Source organism: Pelobates fuscus, chromosome 13 (assembly GCF_036172605.1).
Source record: "Pelobates fuscus isolate aPelFus1 chromosome 13, aPelFus1.pri, whole genome shotgun sequence".
In the NCBI taxonomy this organism is placed as follows: Eukaryota; Metazoa; Chordata; class Amphibia; order Anura; family Pelobatidae; genus Pelobates; species Pelobates fuscus.
The window spans coordinates 50,072,594-50,091,465 of record NC_086329.1 but is presented as its reverse complement, the minus strand read 5'-3'; the positions used below and the strand labels follow the sequence as shown (position 1 = coordinate 50,091,465).

At 40.7% G+C, this 18,872-nt stretch overlaps 1 protein-coding gene across 1 annotated transcript in view; it reads right to left on the bottom strand.

Moving 5' to 3' along the window:
- The window catches only part of LOC134583423 (cytochrome P450 2C20-like), a 141,513-nt gene that overhangs the window by 103,828 nt on the left and 18,813 nt on the right, over positions 1 to 18,872 (bottom strand). The window contains exons 2-3 of the mRNA XM_063440333.1: positions 4,164 to 4,326; positions 138 to 287 (exon numbers count right to left, since the gene is read on the bottom strand). Coding sequence (XP_063296403.1) covers positions 138 to 287; positions 4,164 to 4,326 — 313 coding nt within the window. The remainder of the gene's footprint in view (positions 1 to 137; positions 288 to 4,163; positions 4,327 to 18,872) is intronic.

Below are 18,872 nucleotides of genomic sequence, written 5' to 3'. Positions count from 1 at the left end.
TTCACATTTGATGTTGGGTAACTTTTTCCCATAAATAAATAGAATTGTTAGCTTGAGTCTTTAAAATTATATTACGCATTTTCGAGCTATTGCATTCACTTATAGTGAAGTGCAGTACTTCCCATTGTTCATGGTACCATTTATATCTTTTACAGCTTGTAAAAGATGTGAAGCCTCCTCTTGTATTCTTTGATCGATTGTTCTGGTTCCCAGTCCTGAATTTCTCAAGGATGCCACTGCAAATCTGCGTGTTTGTTGCCACAATTCACCGTTTGTGGTTACAATACCTAGGTACACAGTGAGACAAGATATACAAGCAGTAAAATAGAGAGACAGATGCCAAAATGAAATTGTGCTTTTTCAGAAGCTTCCAAAAGCAGCCATGCAAATGTAGATAAACTGTCTTAGTACCTAGATAAAAAGAAAAAACATATTCCAAATACTTAAAGATATGGAGCATAATGTGGCTTAATATCACTTCCAAAACAAATATAGAATATACAAAACAAGTTTAGGTCAGAGGAAGCCGTCTCTGTAAAACTAAAAGATAAGTAAGCCATAAAAATATAAATTTTGGAAAATTTAGCCATTCTATTAAAAATGGTGGGGAGCAACACTACATGAAATGGTATGAGCTAGAACAGTGGTCGCTACCTCTGAATCATGTGCTAATTGGGTTCCTCTGCTATTTCATTGGGTTGCACAATGGTTGAAGAAGGCATGTTCATTGAGCCCCAGTTAAAGGATTTATTAAATAAACACCAAAATGTAGTCAATGGTATAATGTGTAGGGTAAAATAGCTGAGTTATGCCTCTAGCAGAGTTGGAGAATGTTTAGAATTGTTGCAATTTAATTTTTAATTCACTAAATTTTAGTGACTTAACCCCAGAGTATTTATTATAGCAGAATTGTCATCCCCAGTACAAAAGATATGCCAATATAAAACTGACAAAAATTGAGTAAAGGTGTTTTGTAGAGTTACTCTGTTGAAGAGTGGGTCACTGTGCTAATTTTATAATTTATGAATAAAGGTATGTCATTTGGATCTATCTATCTATCTATCTATCTATCTATCTATCTATCTATCTATCTATCTATCTATCTACAATATGTTTTAATCAGAAGTGCCTGCTTTAGCTGAATCCAAAGAGTAAATAGATTGGGTCAGGTGCAATTGAATTAAGTAACCAATGGTGAATTTTTTTTTCTAAGAAGACCATTTGAAACTGAAACATTTTTCCCTTAATATTATTAAAATACAAGTTAAAAAACGGAATCATGGGGCGGAGCCTGAACGCCGCGGTGATCAGTCGCAAGAAAGAGCAGCTCCGTACCCTAAACGACGACAAAGCGATATTAAATAGCCCCCCTTCCACCCTGACCAACAGAAACTACCCCGAGACCTTATGGGGAAAAAGGGGAAGAAAACGACTCCACCCAAGCCTCACAATAGGGGAGATGTGGAGGGAAACACGTGGCAACAGCGAATCTAACATGGAGGCGCTGCATGGCGGGTGCTCGGACTTCTCCGAGGAACTCTCTGATGATTTAGGGGACGATTATATGCCTACCCCACACCGCAAACCGGGAGGGAAACAGCGTGGAGCCGGTACAGACTCGGAGCCTGCAACCACAGCGGTCCTTAAAACCCTATTAGCGGACCTACAGAGGCACATCCACGAAGATGTCACGGCGCTCCGCACGGACATACAAGGCCTGACAGGCCGCATCACCACTCTAGAAGGGACCACACAAGCCCAGGCCCAGGACTTATCCGGATTACAAAAATCCATACTAGATCTACAAAGGCAGAACCAGCAGCATGAACGCCGCCTCGCGGCACAGGAAGACTTCAGACGGCAAAACAATATTAAGATTAGGGGGGTCCCGGAGGAAATCCCGGATACAGATTTGCCAACAGTAATGGGACGCCTATTTCCAGCAATCCTGATACACAGGCAAGCCGAAATACCGACCCCAGAAGGAGTTTTCAGGGTCCCCAAACCGGCCAACGCTCCTACAACAGCCACGAGGGATGTAATCCTCATCCTCCGCAGCGGAAAAGAAAAAGCGGCGATCCTCTCTGCCCTAAGGGGAAGAACCCCCCTTTGCTTCGAAAACATGGAACTACAGTTCTACTCGGACCTGTCCGGAGGCACCCTAACCTGGCGCAGGTCGCGTAAGCCTTTCACCACAGCGCTATGGCTCCAAAACATTGAATACCGATGGCGATCCTCCAGAGCACTGACGGTGGCACAAGGGTCGACCACGCACATCATCCAGGACATACAGGAAGCCCAGGCCCTGATGCGGACTCTGGGTCTACATCATGATCCTACCACCCAGGGCAGGCCAGCTAATAATACCCCGGCTACCCACTCCTGGACACCGTACAAATCCGCAACATTCATTCCCTGGGGCTCCACGCCGGTCTCCTATGCGGCAGTCACCTCTTAAAGTCTTCACTAACCCCAAGGCGAATCTGATATGCCACAAGGCACTGGGAGGTCATCTAAACACAGTGGCCACAACAGCACACAATACCACATTTTTACCCGTCCAAGGACCAAGACAGCTTCGACCGCCACATCAGACCCCAAACCACAGCCAGCTGCAAGGCTCTTATACAGACTGCCGAAGTAAACCCTGACATACAGAATGCTGCAAGTCTGTGTTCACAGAGGCCTTTAAATCACTATGCCTCCGGCAGGAGCCGGATCACCGGGACACTTGTCACCACAGCTGAGATAAGCACCCAACATTTCCCACTGTTTTTCTTTGTGCCACACAGCTTACGAAGTGAGAAAAAGTCTTTGTTGTAGTTTATTCTTATTTTTATTATAATATTTTTAATATTTAACCTTCAGAAATAGCGATATCTGATAAGCTGGTAAATTACAAAGTCAACAACTGTTTTTCATACTTGGTTTTTGTTTTAGTTTAGGCTCATTGCCCACCTATGCCACACCTCTCTACCGGGCAATAACCTGCAGTCGACCAGCAAGCCAATTTAGAAAACCTAGAGCCAGCCTGTCTTACTCACTAGAATATATACACTAGCATAAGCGGAGATGTAAACAGACATACAAACGCTACTCAGACCAGAAATAGATGGTTAAAAACATAAGCCGGGTGATACCATTGTAACTACACATGTTAGGAATACTAACCCAGCGGGCGACAGGCCGTAAATAGCTTACTCACTATATTTTGTATAAATGAAGTGAAAAATGAGGCAAACGTATCTTAAATACTAAAGTTTTGTTCTTTTCTTCCCTAGTATGCATGCCTGGGGACTTCACGGTATTGCCTCAACTAGTTATGCTAATTTAACTTCCTCCAATGACGCTTATACCTTGTTTACTATACGGTTCACTGTATTGTTATCATACTCATTTAAAAATGTATGCATACTCAACAAGCCACAACTGTTATAATATGTATATTAAAATCGAGCCTGCTAATGCCGTTGGGGCGAAACAGGCACTGTTGTACCTACCTGCATACCAAAAATAAAGAATTCAAAAAAAACCCAAAAACCTGAATCATTAAACACTAAAACAGGTTTAATATATGGTATAAAGTATGTGTGTGTTTGTATTTATTTTAAAAATAAATCTCAAGTTGTGTGCACTGTTGTTCATTTGCCCTGATGAAAGTTCATTGTGTGAATTTTTATTTTTATTTTTTTTTATTTTTTTTTTAATTCTTTATTTTTGTTGTGCACGTTAGTAACAAATAACCTTGGTGCGCCACAACAGCGGCATCAGGTGAATTGGTGAACATTTGCAATACAAGTTGTGACATTCGTTAAACAGGCACATTTTTATGTTAGAGAGATCAGTATTTCAATAGTTAAGGTTCTCATTTAAATGGGTTAGCGAGGCGCACATGTCAGGAAAGAGTAAACAGAGGAGTGACATAGAGGCGAAGTATGACATGTGCAAACATTGAATGAACACGGCTTTACAATGTAGTATAAGGTAGAATAGAATCAGCCTGTCTCTTGTCTGCCCATTGTGTGAATTTAAACAGCAATATTGTTTTCTTGCAAACGCTAGATAAAAGTTGTTTTGTTTTTAAAATACAGTAACTGGTCCTTGGAAAGCTATCATACAGAGATTGTTTAAAAAGTGTAAATGTGATATTGCTCTGTACTTACCACAACCATTCATCAGTCTCTCGGATATCGGTATAGATCCTCGATAACTGAACAGTTTAGCATAATTTACTAAGGCTTCTTTCAAAACATCGTAACCACAGAGGGCAACCGCTGGTGATGTTCCGTTCCATACAGTGAATATTGGCCCATATTGCTCAGTGAACTAGAACAGAATGTAGATGCTTAAAACTAGTAATATAAAACTGAATACATAATATAAATGTTATATTAAACATAAATGTCTTACTTGTTGATTTTTTACTAAATAGTCATTGGCACTTTGGTACCACTAATATTAACCCTTTTAGGACCAAACTTCTGGAATAAAAGGGAATCATGACAGGTCACACATGTCATATGTCCTTAAGGGGTTAAAGAAAGAGAATCTGAACCATTATTTCAGATGTTGGAAGGTGTAGCGTTGGCAATGTTTAGCACAGCAGAACTCAAAGTCAGTGGGATATGTTTAATATAGGCTTGTTGTGAAATACTGTATAATGAAAACATATGAGATAGTAATTTTAGCGCAACTCCTCGCCTACCCTTGGAATACGGTGACAACCATCTTTATTCTCCTTTGTCAGAAATTCAACTAATCTTTTAAGATGATGCATATATTAAGCTCTGAAACTTTTACAGTGTGCATAGCATAGATGCCCAACACTTACTTCATGAAAACACATTTTAATTATCGGTATGCTTTCTGGATGTATAAGCAGTGTTTCTGACCAGAAATGATTTAAGTAGGCCATCCATTGATGATGACAGGTCACATTTTTCTTCTACTCTATTCTATTTTATTCTATTATATCCACTCACACATTGTTTTTATTTAACTCAACTTCTCTGGGCCTGTCTATATGTTTTATTCACTTACTTAATCTAGACTGTTCGGACATCTTTGTCAGGAAGGCACAGAATGCCAACACACAAATCTAGGGCAGCACAAGGAAATAGTACGCATTACCAGTCTTTAGAAATGTCTGGGCTTAAAGGGACGCTATAGTCACCAAAACAACTTTAGTTTAATGTAGCCGTTTTGGTGTATAGATCATGCCTCTGAAGTTTCACTGCTCAATTCTCTGCCATTTTTGTTTTTGTATATGCAGCCCTAACCATGCCTCCCCTGTCTGTGACTGACAAGCCTGCATGAAAACAAAATGGTTTCATTTTCAATCACAGGTAACTTATTTTTATTCCCTGCTCTGTAAATTGAAATTTCAATACAAACAGGAGGCTCCCGCAGGGTCTGATCAGCTATTAACAGAGCAGTAGATAGAAAATTCTAAATCACACAGAATTCGCAATAAAGGAAGTGTAAACATTAGATGCCTTCTTACAGGAAGTGTTTAGGAAGGCTGTGAGTTAGTTAACTGGGTATTTGTGCATGAAACGATGCAGCCAGTGACAATGCAGCAACTCTATCTTATGACCTATTGTGAGGCTGTAATTAGAGACCAATTATCAATTACAGATCAATTATTGCAGTGCCCAGGTGGCATTGATTGTGTGTTTTTTTTTTCAGCTAACTAATGTCAAGTTCCTGCAAAATTAGTCCAGTCTTGAACTTTATAAGGACTAGCTTTGAAAATCTGTAAATCGAGCTAGCTGTCATTTTTCATTTCATTATTCCGTAACACTGAGACAGGGGGCTAGCAGCATCTAGTATCTTTGGATTCATCTTTCCCACGGGAAAAGGGCCTCATCTCCTCCTGTATTTGTATATCAAACTTTGTATTGTCTGGGATGTATTGTACCTTTTGACTTTTAACATGGACCAATTATACCCATGTATATCACTTCAGAAAGTGTGGGCGCTTTATTTATTAATTATAATAATAGCTGTGTCAGTTTGGATTGTATTCTGTTTTCTTGCAGTATGTAGTCTTACTATTTGAGAAATTAAACTAGCAGGTGTTGATGACTGGAGATAGAATTAATCTTAACCATAGTTTGAATTATTGGAGATTAATTCCCTCCATTCTCCAACATTGTGATTTAGTTTATTATTATTATATTTGTTTGTATATATTTTTTAATTATATAAAAAGTATGGAAGGGAAGTCAGTCTATGCTAGTAAAAAGCACTGCACTTTTAAGTGTTTTGCATGGACACAACAATCAGTCTTACTTAGAAGCCTAGACTTTGAAAATGTAAAAAAAAAAAGGAAGGAAGAGGGAAGCAGAAGTGTGTGCAACAACTGCTACAGTTTTTTAATTGAAGAACAAGCATTTATACAAACATTTCGGGCAAAGCCCTTTCTCAATGCATCTTGCCCAGACTGTCCCTTAAAGCCTATGGATACATATGTGAAGGGTACACTCAAAAAAATATTTACGTATACTATATTTTTTTGTTTTGGATACGCACACTCCTATTGTGAAAAGGTTAACACTATGATTCACTAAAATACAAAATCGGGGTGGGGGAGGGTTCTTTTGTTTGATATCTTTTTTGATAGTTTCTTTGTAAAACGTGAGCCACCCTGTGGATTTTCTTCTTATCTAATACAAATCATTAGTGTGCTTTTCATCTTGTATCTTAGGGAAAGACTCATAAATAAAAACAATTTGCAAATAAGATTCTCCACCCCATGGAGCAAGGCTACTCTGTGGTCTACACTGAAAGGAGGTACCTGCTTATATAGACATTATAAAATAATACACAAAGACCTATAATACATGTCATTTTTTTAACTTAAAAAAACAAACAAAAAATGTTTTCCTGATTCGTATAGTAATTTTACAAACATTAACATAGCAATGCAATTATAAAAGCACAGTATCATAACAACACTGGTTCACAACCACTAAAATTAGGAGTAACCTTTGGAGGGCTTAGAGTTGGGAAACGTAGGGTCAGAGTTAGATTTGACAGTGGGCAACGTAGGCTATTGCCAAAAAATACCTTTAAATCCTTTAGACTAGTGATGCCTACAACAAAAGTGCATTTTTTCCTTTTTAGATTTTTTTTGGTATACTTTTTATTCTATTACATACTAGATTCCTTTGTTTTTATTAAGTGAGATATGTATGTAGCGGAATGGACGCTTGCTAGACACCTTTTATTCCCCTCTTTCGGCTGTCCACACCCCCTGTGTCAACCCTCTCCCACTTACCTTGTCGGTCCGCCGATCTACCACCGCCGCCCATGCTGGGAGAGGCTCCTCTCAGCTTCAGGGGCGCCGGACGCTCTGCGCCCGCCCCTTTTAATAACGCGGCGCATGCATGCCGGCGTCATGAAGTCAGGACACCCAGCGCACATGTACCTTTTGGGGGAGTGGTTATGACATTGATGTTGTGGTTCCTAGTGAGCCTTTTGTCACTAGTGTCCCTTTAGTGCTTTCCTCTACCCTTTTGTGATAGTTCTTTGGTTTTGACCTGGCTTGCTCTCGACTATTCTGATTTCTGGTTTCCCTGACTCTGCTTCATTCCTCGTTATTGTGTATTTCTGGCTTCCCTTGACCTTGGCTTGTTTCTGAATTTTTTTGTAGTTATCTCTTTTCGTTTTTTTTTTGTAGTTATCTCTTTTATCCGGCTATTCTAAGGACCAGCTTAGGGACTTTCTTTCTGTCTCTATTTCTACTGGTGGTCTTTACTCTGTGTGCTGGGTTAATTATTACATTACAACAGGGCCAACCCTGCAGCTGTTAATCCCCAGGTAATGGTTCAGGACGCTAGGCTTGATAGCATGGACCAACGTATGGATCAGTTCGCTCAGGCCTTGCAAACCCTGATTAATGAGAATGAGAATTACTCATTCTCTTAGCCCTATTCCTGCTGGTGTAAAATCCTCTACCCACAGCAGTACCTCTAATCCCAATTAACCCTTACGTTATAATGGGGATCCTTCAAAATGTAGGGGTTTCTTAACCAGGTTAGCATATTGTTTGAATTATGTCCCAGAGCATACCCCCACTGACAGGGCCAAGATCAGCTTTATCATTACCCTGCTCACTGATAGAGCTCTTGTTTGGGCAAATCCGCTCTGGGAGAATAACAGTCCATTCGTTTATGACTATCCTCAGTTCTAAGCAACTTTTAGGAGAGCTTTTGATCCACCTGGCAGGAAAGCCAATGCTGCTAGGGCTCTATTGAGATTAAGACAGGGAAACCGTTCCCTCATGGATTATGCTTTGGACTTTCGTTCACTGGCATCAGAAGTCCGTTCGAACAACAGGGCATTTGTGGATGTGTTCCTTAATGGTCCACCTGATAACTTATTAGATGAGGTAGCAACCAGGGATCTACCTGAGACTTTAGAGAAGCTCATCACTTATCTTGGGCACGTAGATGAGAGGCTTAGGCACAGGCAAAACATCAGAGAAAGGCCCAGAAGACCAGCTATCAGACTTGCTCCGACTTTCCCCTCAGTCTATGGCGCTCACTAACCCAGAACCCATGCAATTCGGTATGACAAGATTAACTGAGGCAGAGCACCAACATAGAGGGAGAGAAGGGTTGCGCATGTACTGCGACAAGAGGGGACATCTTCGTTTGTCATGTCCAGAAAGGCCGGGAAACTCCAGAGCCTAAGGTCCTATGGAGGACTTGCCTCTGGTGTATTTAATGAGTCCTCCATATGTAAACATGAAAAAATTATGAATACACAGTCATGCATTTTAGACTTTGTAATGCCCGGCCATCTTCCAGGACCTGATAAATGACGTAGTGAGAGAATACTTGCAGGAATTTGTTATTGTATACCTAGATGATATTCTAATTTATTCCCCAGATACAGACACCCACCATATGCATCTGAGAAAAGTCCTACATAAATTTTTTAACAATGGCTTGTACTGCAAATTTGAAAAAGTGTTTATTCGATCAGGAAAAGGTGCATTTTCTGGGTATATCATTTCTGAGTCTGGTTTCGAAATGAACCCCAAAAAACTAAATGCCATCCGCAAATGGCCCTTACCCACAGGGTCGAAAGCCATCCAACGTTTCATAGGATTTTCTAACTATTATAGGAGGTTTATAAAAAGGATTTCCTCCATAATGTCGCCTATCTCAAACATGACAAAAAATTGCAAGTCTAATCAGGTAGGGACTCCGAAAGCACTTACTGCCTTTGACAACCTAAAGGCTGCATTTGCTTCAGCACCTATCTTAGTCCATCTGGTTCCATCACTCCCTTTTCTTTTGGAGGTAAATGCATCCAATACAGGCGTAGGGGCTATTCTCTCCCAACATTCATCTCCTGATCAACCTCTACATCCGTGTGACTTCTTTTCTAAGAAACTTTCTAAAACAGAAGAAATATGAGATAGGAGATAGGGAACTCTTAGCCATTGTACTGGCCCTTAATGAATGGCGTAATTTGCTAGAGGGCTCGTCCATCCCTGTTACGATCCTGACGGATCATAAAAACCTATCCTACATGAGTGAGGCCAAGAGACTAACGGCTAGACAGGCAAGGTGGTCTTTATTTCTCTCCCGTTTTAACTTTGTGCTTACTTATAGACCAGGTACCAACAATACCAAAGCAATCACGTTATCTCGTCAATTTGAACCAACCTATCCCACAGTTGAACAGGTAGCGCCTATTATCCCTATAAACAAGATAATAGCAGTTACACAACCTAACATTGGTTCAGACCTTATTAGGTCTTTAAAAGACATACAAATTGAAGCACCTAGTCAGACTCCACAGGATAGGTTGGAGAGGTCTTAGCCTTATGCCCTGATAACAAGACCGCTGGCCATCCTGGAACTAAGAAGACCAGTGATCTCCTTGCTGCTTAGTTTTGGTGGCCTTCTTTTAGGCATGATGTGAAGGAGTACGTACAAACTTGTCACGTATGTGCTTGATCTAAAACTCCTCATGTTTTACCCTGTAGTCTGTTGCAACCTTTGGACATACCTAAGAAACCCTGGTCCAGAATATCCATTGATTTTACAGTGGATTTAGGGAAATCAGAGGGCCATACCATGGTCTTAACTGTTACAGATAGATTTTCTAAGATAATCCATTTTGTGTCCTTACCCAAACTTCCTTAATCTATCGAATTAGTGGATATATTTGCTAGAGAGGTATTCCGCTTACATGGCATACCTGTAGAGATAGTGTCCCATAGGGGTCCTCAATTTGCCTCACAATTCTGGAAGGCATTTACTAACCAACTAGGTATCAAGTTATGTAATTCATCAGCCTATCATCCTCAATCCAACGGTGCTGCTGAGAGGACTAACCAATCCTTGGAACAGTACATATGGTGTTTTATCTCGGACAACCAGGATAACTGGGCGAAACTGGGCTGAGTTTGCTCACAATTGTACTCAACGAGAGTCCACAAGCCACAGTCCTTTTTACCTCAATTATGGCTTCAATCCTTCGATTCTTCCAGCTGTAAACTTCATTGTAGATGACGGCTGCAGAGGAATATTAAGGTAACCTGAGGGCTACATGGGAGCAGGTTCAGCACATCCTGACTCTGTCACGATTCCGGGAACCAAACACGCTAACACACACACAGAAAAGGGTGCAGTACTGGACCTTTGAGTGGCCGGGCTAAGCACACAAAAAATAGTCAGGAGACAAGCCGAGTAAGGGGAACCAGAAGACAGAATAACGAGAAACAAGGCAAGGTCAAAGGGTAGGAGAAAGTCACAAAGTCAGATAAACAAGCCAGAGAGTACGTAAGCAGAAACACAAGTTCAGTAGCAATACTAGCAAGCAAAGACCACAACTGGGCAGAGTGGAACAGGAAAGGTAAGTATTTAAATCCATAGGTTAATTCTGATTGGATAATTTCCACTCATAATTAACAATCACACGTGGGAGATATCTAGACCTCCCACTGTGATTGAGGCACTGTGCCTTTAACGCCGGGTCAGGTGGCTGACCCCGGCGTTTATTAAAATGGGCAGTCTCCCAGCGTGCAGCGTCATGCATGCTGCCGCTGGGGGATGTAGAGGAAGACGCGGGCGGCATCCGTGGCTGGGAGGATGCTGCCTGCCGAGCGCACGCCAGGAAGTGGACCGCGGACGGCTGGAGGGTGCGGGCAGCCGCCCGCGGGATCCTGACAGACTCATGAAGTCACCTAGCAGAAAAAATAAGCCGACAGACAGCGGCAAGCAGCTCTGACTTATCAAGTGCGTGATAGGATTTGGCTCAGTACCAAGAATATCAACCTGAAAGTGCCTTCCAAGAAATTGGCTCCTCATTTCATAGGCTCCTATCGGATACTAAGACGTGTGAACCCAGTTTCATACAGGTTGCAATTGTCCTCTGCTTTGCGTATTCTGAATACCTTTCACGTTTCGTTAATAAAACCCCTTACTTGTAATAAGTTCACAAGACCCTTTATTACACCTGCTCCTGTTGTGGTGGAAGAGCAAGACGAGTATGAGGTCCAGTCTATCATGAATTCCCGTCTCTCCAGGGGTGCCCTTCAGTACCTCATTCATGGGTCCTGGGTGAGGGTTGATGATGTCCATGGTCCTCATCTCCCGGGCTTTCCATTCTTGCTTCCTTGATCGCCCTCTCCCACTTACGTTGTCAGTCTGCAGATCTGGCGACGCCGGATCGGTCGGACCGCCGCTCCCACGCCGGGAGAGGCTCCACTCAGCCTCAGGGACGCCGGCCGCTATGCGCCTGCTCCTTTTAATGACGTGGCACATTCATGCCGGCGTCATGAAGTCAGGAGATCTCTATACAAAATAGCCCAGTGCACACATACTTTTTGGGGGCGTGGTTATGACAATCACCCCCATTCATATAAAAGCCCAGTCTGCCCTAAACACAGTGACATGTTGTGGTTTCTAGTGTGCCTTGTGTCACTAGTTTCCATTTAGTGCGTTCCTGTGCCCTTTTGTGATAGTTCTTTGGTTTTGAGCTGGCTTGCTCTCGGCTATTCTGATTTCTGGTTTCCCTGACTCTGCTTCATTCCTCGTTATTGTGCATTTCTGGCTTCCCTTAACCTTGGCTTGTTTCTGACGTTTCTTGTAGTTATCTCTTTTTCTGGCCATTCAAACGACCGGCTTAGGGACTTTCTTTTTGTCTCTATTTCTACTGGTGGTTTTAACTCTACGTGGGCTAATTATTACACCCTGTAGCAGAACTTCCACCTTTCATGTGTTTTCCCCCTGTTCTTTCATGTGGTTCCTTTTTGGCCATTCGGGAGATTTCATACGAACGGAATCCCTTTGTGTCCCAAATGAGGACCACCCCTGTTCCCCATTAGAACATTGACAGCAACCACTTAAGTGCGAAACCGCAAGGTAAACAATTAATGAGTGATTCCCCTGGGTGGCCGCTATTTCGTATAACTGAACCCCCAGAGAGAATGGTGGCCATCTTGTATCCCGAACATGGGCCGTACTTGGTCATCGAGTGCATGGAACTCTTTTCAGCTAGGCACTCACACGAACGCTGGTAAACTTACACTGCTGCCCATTCCAGTTCCTGACCACCTACACTAACAACGTTCTCGAGATCTGAACTACCAAACAGGGGGAACATTTGTATCCTGATACAAAGAGACTCCCTTTTATGGTGTTCGCACAAGAACCTTACGAACGGAGACTGGTCAGGGCACCTATTTCCCTGGGACTGTTTTGAGCTAGCGCTTCGTGTCTGGCCGGTCAAAATTTTACCACAATGGCATTCACGTTCTGCCGAATCGATCTGAGTGATTCTTGGATATGTTGGACACTCAGATTGGGGCTATTGGGGAATGTACTTTTCATGGGGTTCTTGGGTATGGTTAAGGTACTTTTGGGGTATAGGATATTTTGTTGAATTTTCGGTACCTGGGAGATAATTAAATTAGAGAAGTATTCTCAGGCAATTATCTCTCAGGCACAGAGGATCCTGGGATTGAAACCCTTATATTATTGTATGTGAAATCCCTTGCATGGGACTGGGCATAAAAGCTGTGTATGTGACAATAAACTTCAGTTGTACTTCCAGAACTGTGTGCTGTCCAGTTGCTGGGGAGGAGGTGGAATATTCCTTTGGCGTTTTATTTGTTTCTGAATATACTTTTGTGGATCCAGCAGAGAAGAGTCCCTGCTAGGACTAGGGCTCTGCTACAATGTATATCATGATTACCTTCTGCATCCTCCAAATCACTGAACTAGGAACAGGATTGGAGGGCAGAGGAGACTGAGAATAGTACATCTCCATGCATCTTGATGCTTAGAATGAAATAGCAATTAGAACCAAGGGTTAGGAGGATATATACTTAAAGAGCTACTCTAACCACCACAACCACTTTATTGATTTGAATTGGTCATGGTGGTAGGAGTATGTACAGTCATGGGAAACAGAAAGTACACCATCTTGGAATTCTATATCGGACATAATAACAATTATGAAAAACATAAATTGACATATTACACCGTGCCATGATTTATTTAACAAAAATAACGCCAAAATGGAGAAGCTAGGTGTGAAAACCAAGTACACCCTTTCTACTTCCATAGCAGACAGGTGCTGCTAATCACATACCCTTGATTCATTGATCATCAACAAGTGTGACCACCTCTATGAAAGCCAAAGTTTTAGCACTTTGTTAGTCTGGCGCATTCAGTTGTGTGCTGACAGAATGCCAAGGAGTAAAGACATCGGCAATGGTCTTAAAGAAGCAAATGTTACTGCCCATCGAACTGGGAAGAGTTATAAGGCCCTTTTCAAAGAATTAACAGTCTATCATTCTACAGTCAGAAAGATTCTTTAAAAGTGGAAAACATTCAACACAGTTGCCAATCTAACAAGGTGTGGACGCCACAGCAAATTCACCCCAGGGTCAGACATTGCAATGCTCAGAGAATTAGGAAAAAAACTCTTCAGGCCTCACTTGTTAAATGTTCATGACTGCACAATTAGAAAAAGACTGAACAAGTATGGTTTGTATGGAAGGGTTGCCAGAAGAAAGCCTCTTCTCTCTAAAAAGAACATGGCAGCACGGCTTAGGTTTGCAAAGTTACATCTGAACAAGCTACAATACTGGAACAAAGTCCTTTGGACAGATGAGACCAAACTGGAGATGTTTGGCAAAAATGCACAGTGCCATGTTTTGTGGAAACCAAACACATCATATCGGCACCACATCAACACCTCATGCCAACTGTCAAGCATGGTGGTAAAAAAAATAGGAGAAAATCTTCTTCCTTCCATCCTCCAAACTTCCCATCCCTCCCCTTGATGAGTGCACGTATGTGTTCTGAGCCAGCAAGTTGATCCAATCACAGACTTCTCTATGAGTAGCCTGTGATTGGTCCATGCCTGTGCCGGGTGACTTTATGACTGGGGTCTAGATTATGGAAAGTTAAAACATTTTTTGCAGGTTATTACAGGGGAGGACATAATATGTATGTCTCATTTAAAATGTATATTAATTATTTATATTATTTTTTTGCAGATTATATGAAACATTGCCAATAATGCCACAACAGCGAGTACAGGCTGATCATCACGTATTACAACATGACATAGCTTAACTGCACAATTTTCTTTTAATAAAACATGTTAAAACAGAATATTCCAGGTTGGAAATGAATGGCTGTTACGTTGTATTGACATACAGTTGCAAGAAAAAGTATGTGAACCCTTTGGAATTATATGGATTTCTGCACAAATTGGTCATAAAATGTGATCTGATCATCATCTTAGTCACAACAATAGACAATCACAGTCTGCTTAAACTAATAACACACAAAGAATGAAATGTTGCCATGTTTTTATTGAACACACCATGTAAACATTCACAGTGCAGGCGGAAAAAGTATGTGAACCCCTAGACTAATGACATCTCCAAGAGCTAATTGGAGTGAGATGTCAGCCAACTGGAGTCCAATCAAAGAGATGAGATTGGAGGTGTTGGTTACAGCTGGCATGCCCTATAAAAAACACACACCAGTTCTGGGTTTGCTTTTCACAAGAAGCATTGCCTGATGTGAATGATGCCTCGCACAAATGAGCTCTCAGAAGACCTACTATTAAGAATTGTTGACTTGCATAAAGCTGGAAAGGGTTATAAAAGTATCTCCAAAAACCTTGCTGTTCATCAGTCCACGGTAAGACAAATTGTCTATAAATGGAGAAAGTTCAGCACTGCTGCTACTCTCCCTAGGAGTGGCCGTCCTGTAAAGATGACTGCAAGAGCACAGCGCAGACTGAAGAAGAATCCTAGAGTGTCAGCTAAAGACTTACAAAAGTCACTGGCAAATGCTAACATCCCTGTTAGCGAATCTACAATACGTAAAACACTAAACAAGAATGGATTTCATGGAAGGATACCACAGAGGAAGCCACTGCTGTCCAAACAAAACATTGCTGCCGTTTACAGTTTGCACAAGAGCACCTGGATGTTCCACAGCAGTACTGGCAAAATATTCTGTGGACAGATGAAACCAAAGTTGAATTGTTTGGAAGAAACACACAACACTATGTGTGGCGAAAAAGAGGCACAGCACACCAACATCAAAACCTCATCCCAACTGTGAAGTATGTTGGTGGGGGCATCATGGTTTGGGGCTGCTTTGCTGCGTCAGGGCCTGGACGGATTGCTATCATCGAAGGAAAAATGAATTCCCAAGTTTATCAAGACATTTTGCAGGAGAACTTAAAGCCATCTGTCTACCAGCTGAAGCTCAACAGAAGATGAATGTTGCAACAGGACAATGACCCAAAGCATAGAAGTAAATCAACAACAGAATGGCTTAAACAGAAGAAAACACGCCTTCTGAAGTGGCCCAGTCAGAGTCATGACCTCAACCTGAATGAGTGGTGTTGTGGAGAGAGGCATTGAGTCTAGTGTTGTTGTGGGGAGAGGCACTGAGGCTAGTGGTGTTGTGGAGAGAGGCACTGAGGCTAGTGGTGTTGTGGAGAGAGGCACTGAGGCTAGTGGTGTTGTGGAGAGAGGCACTGAGGCTAGTGGTGTTGTGGAGAGAGGCTTGGAGACTATGGTGAGGCCTAATAGAAAGCAGTTGTTGTTGGGGGATTCCATCATAAGAGGTGTGGAGATGGACAATGGTGGTCTTGTGAGGTGTCTTCCCGGAGCTACTGCTCACAGAGACAGGAGACGTATCTGTAATATTGTTAAGCGAGCAAAGAAGGAATAGCAAAACGAATAAGGTGCGCTATACCTTTAAAATATAAATAAGTATATAAGTAGTGCATAAATAACTTAAAGTGCAAGTGCAATGTGCAACACGTGAGGGTACCTTCAATAAGGATAAAGCACACTTTCAAATGGCAACTGGAACATATAATTCAGTATGTCCCTCAGGGTAGTATATAAAATAAACACAAAGAGAAAACTCATAGGATAATATGTAGCACAAGATATAAAAAACTTGGATATAAAAGAGTAACACTCACAATGGTAGAGCAGTGAAAGTCTGCTCTAACTTAGTTGGCATGAGTCCTCTTTTCTCAGGACTTAGAGACCTTTAGGATCCATAAAGCAGCAGTTCCAACCTTTAAAATTGGTTTATTGATAGATGTACATACATAAGATTATTCAGAGTGATATGTCTCTTACAGCCCGTACAGGAGATGTCCCCAAAATAAAGCGGTCACAGGAAACACAGTTCAAACTTGCCGGTTTTCTTACTCGATCGCCGCATACAAAATACTTCCGGGTTTCAGAGAAATCACGTGGTAACGTCGTGCGTGATGACGCGTTTCGCCCAATCGGCTTCCTCAGATCACGTTCTGGATACTGCTGCCATATCGTTCTTATAACAGCCTCTATGGGCGTGTTTTATTTAAAAGTTAACTTTTATTGGATACCATTTAAAACCTACTGATGGATCAAATCAGTTTAAAGTCCGATCTTAATAAGTGGTATATCACCTAAACATCGTTATCAAATATAGAAACAGAATATTCTTTTATACACAAACAATTTTACATCTTATACATAGCTTTACTAAACAAATATTAAAAACATAACTCATGAGTTTTAAAAGGTATATTCAAATATATTAGCACATATCTATAAAAATGTATAAAAATAAGTAAAAATATATAAATATATAAATATATAAATATGCTGGGCATCATTTTACCAGCTTTACTAACACATTAAAATGTAAATATATTGGGTATACATTTCCTGGTTTTGATAACACCCAATAGACAAACTTACATCCTACCATAAAAAGAGAAATAGAACAGTTATTTCATAATATTAATAAAAATAGAAAATATGTATACAAGCCTCTATAAAAGATTATAAAAAATTAAACAGGTCAAATCTATATGTTCGTTAGATAAAATGTTAGACTTTTGTAGACACTTTCGTACTGTGTTGCAGCCTAATGTATGAGGGATAGATGTATACGAAAGTACGAAAGTACGAAAGTACGAAAGTGTCTACAAAAGTCTAACATTTTATCTAACGAACATATAGATTTTATTATAGATAGTATTAAATGGATTTTAGAGAATAATTATTTTATGTTTAATTCTAGATTTTATATACAACAACAGGGCACGGCTATGGGGACCAGGTTCGCCCCCAGTTATGCAAATTTATTCATGTCAGGTTGGGAAGAAGAAGTCATCTATGGTCATGAAGCATGGGGGACGAACCTGGTCTCATACAGAAGGTATATCGACGATCTGTTCTTTATATGGAGGGGCTCCCAAAGAGATTTGGAGACGTTTCTTAAAAATATAAATATTAATACCTGGGAAATACAGTTAACCAGTAATTTTAGCAAGTCTGATATAAATTTTTTGGATCTGGATATTTATGTTGAGGATGGCCTTTTAAAAACCAAATTTTTTTTTTAAAAAGTGGATGCAAACAGCTACGTCCTATACAACAGCGGACACTACACCCCGTGGCTTAATAATAGCCCCAAAGGACAACTCCAACGGATTAGAAGAAACTGCACCGATAGTGATAAATTTGAGGAACAAGCTATGGTTGTAATGGAGAAGTTTTCCCAAAAAGAATACCCTAATGAATTGCTGCTAAAAGCCTATGAGGAAGTAAATCAATTGGACCAAGATACGTTACTCTTCAAAAACAGAAATGAAAAAGACAAGGAAAAGACCCTCCAACCCCTAGTTTTAGATTTTAATAGAGATTCACATAAAATTAAATCTATTATAAATAAGCACTGGCACCTTTTAAAAAAAGATATAGAACTGAGAAACATTATTCCACAAAAACCTTTTATCACCTTTAGAGGTGCAACCAATCTGAAACAAATACTAACGTTTAATCATCCTAAAAAGGAAAGGCTAGACACGTTTTTAACAACTAACAAGAAAGGTTTTTATTCATGTGGGACATGTGTAGGATGCAAGTGCAGTAAGAATAGGACCCTCAAAGGCATCAATAAATTTAAAAGCAAACATTCGGATTACGAATTCAGTGTTAAGGACTTTATTACGTGCTTTAGTAAGAACATAATTTATCTACTAATATGTCCATGTGGGCTGCAATATGTAGGTAGAACGATACGCCCACTACATAAGAGGATCTATGAGCACATTAATAACATACGTAAGGGATTTGAATTACATAGTGTCTCCGCACATTTTAAAAGGTGTCACAACAAAGATCCAAGTGGACTAACCTTTGTAGGGATACAAGAAGTTAAAAAATCATGGCGTGGAGGAGACCATATACACCACATAGGTAGAGAAGAGATGAAATGGGTCCACAAATTAAGCACCTTAGAACCAAAAGGTCTTAATATTGAATTTGACCTGTTTAATTTTTTATAATCTTTTATAGA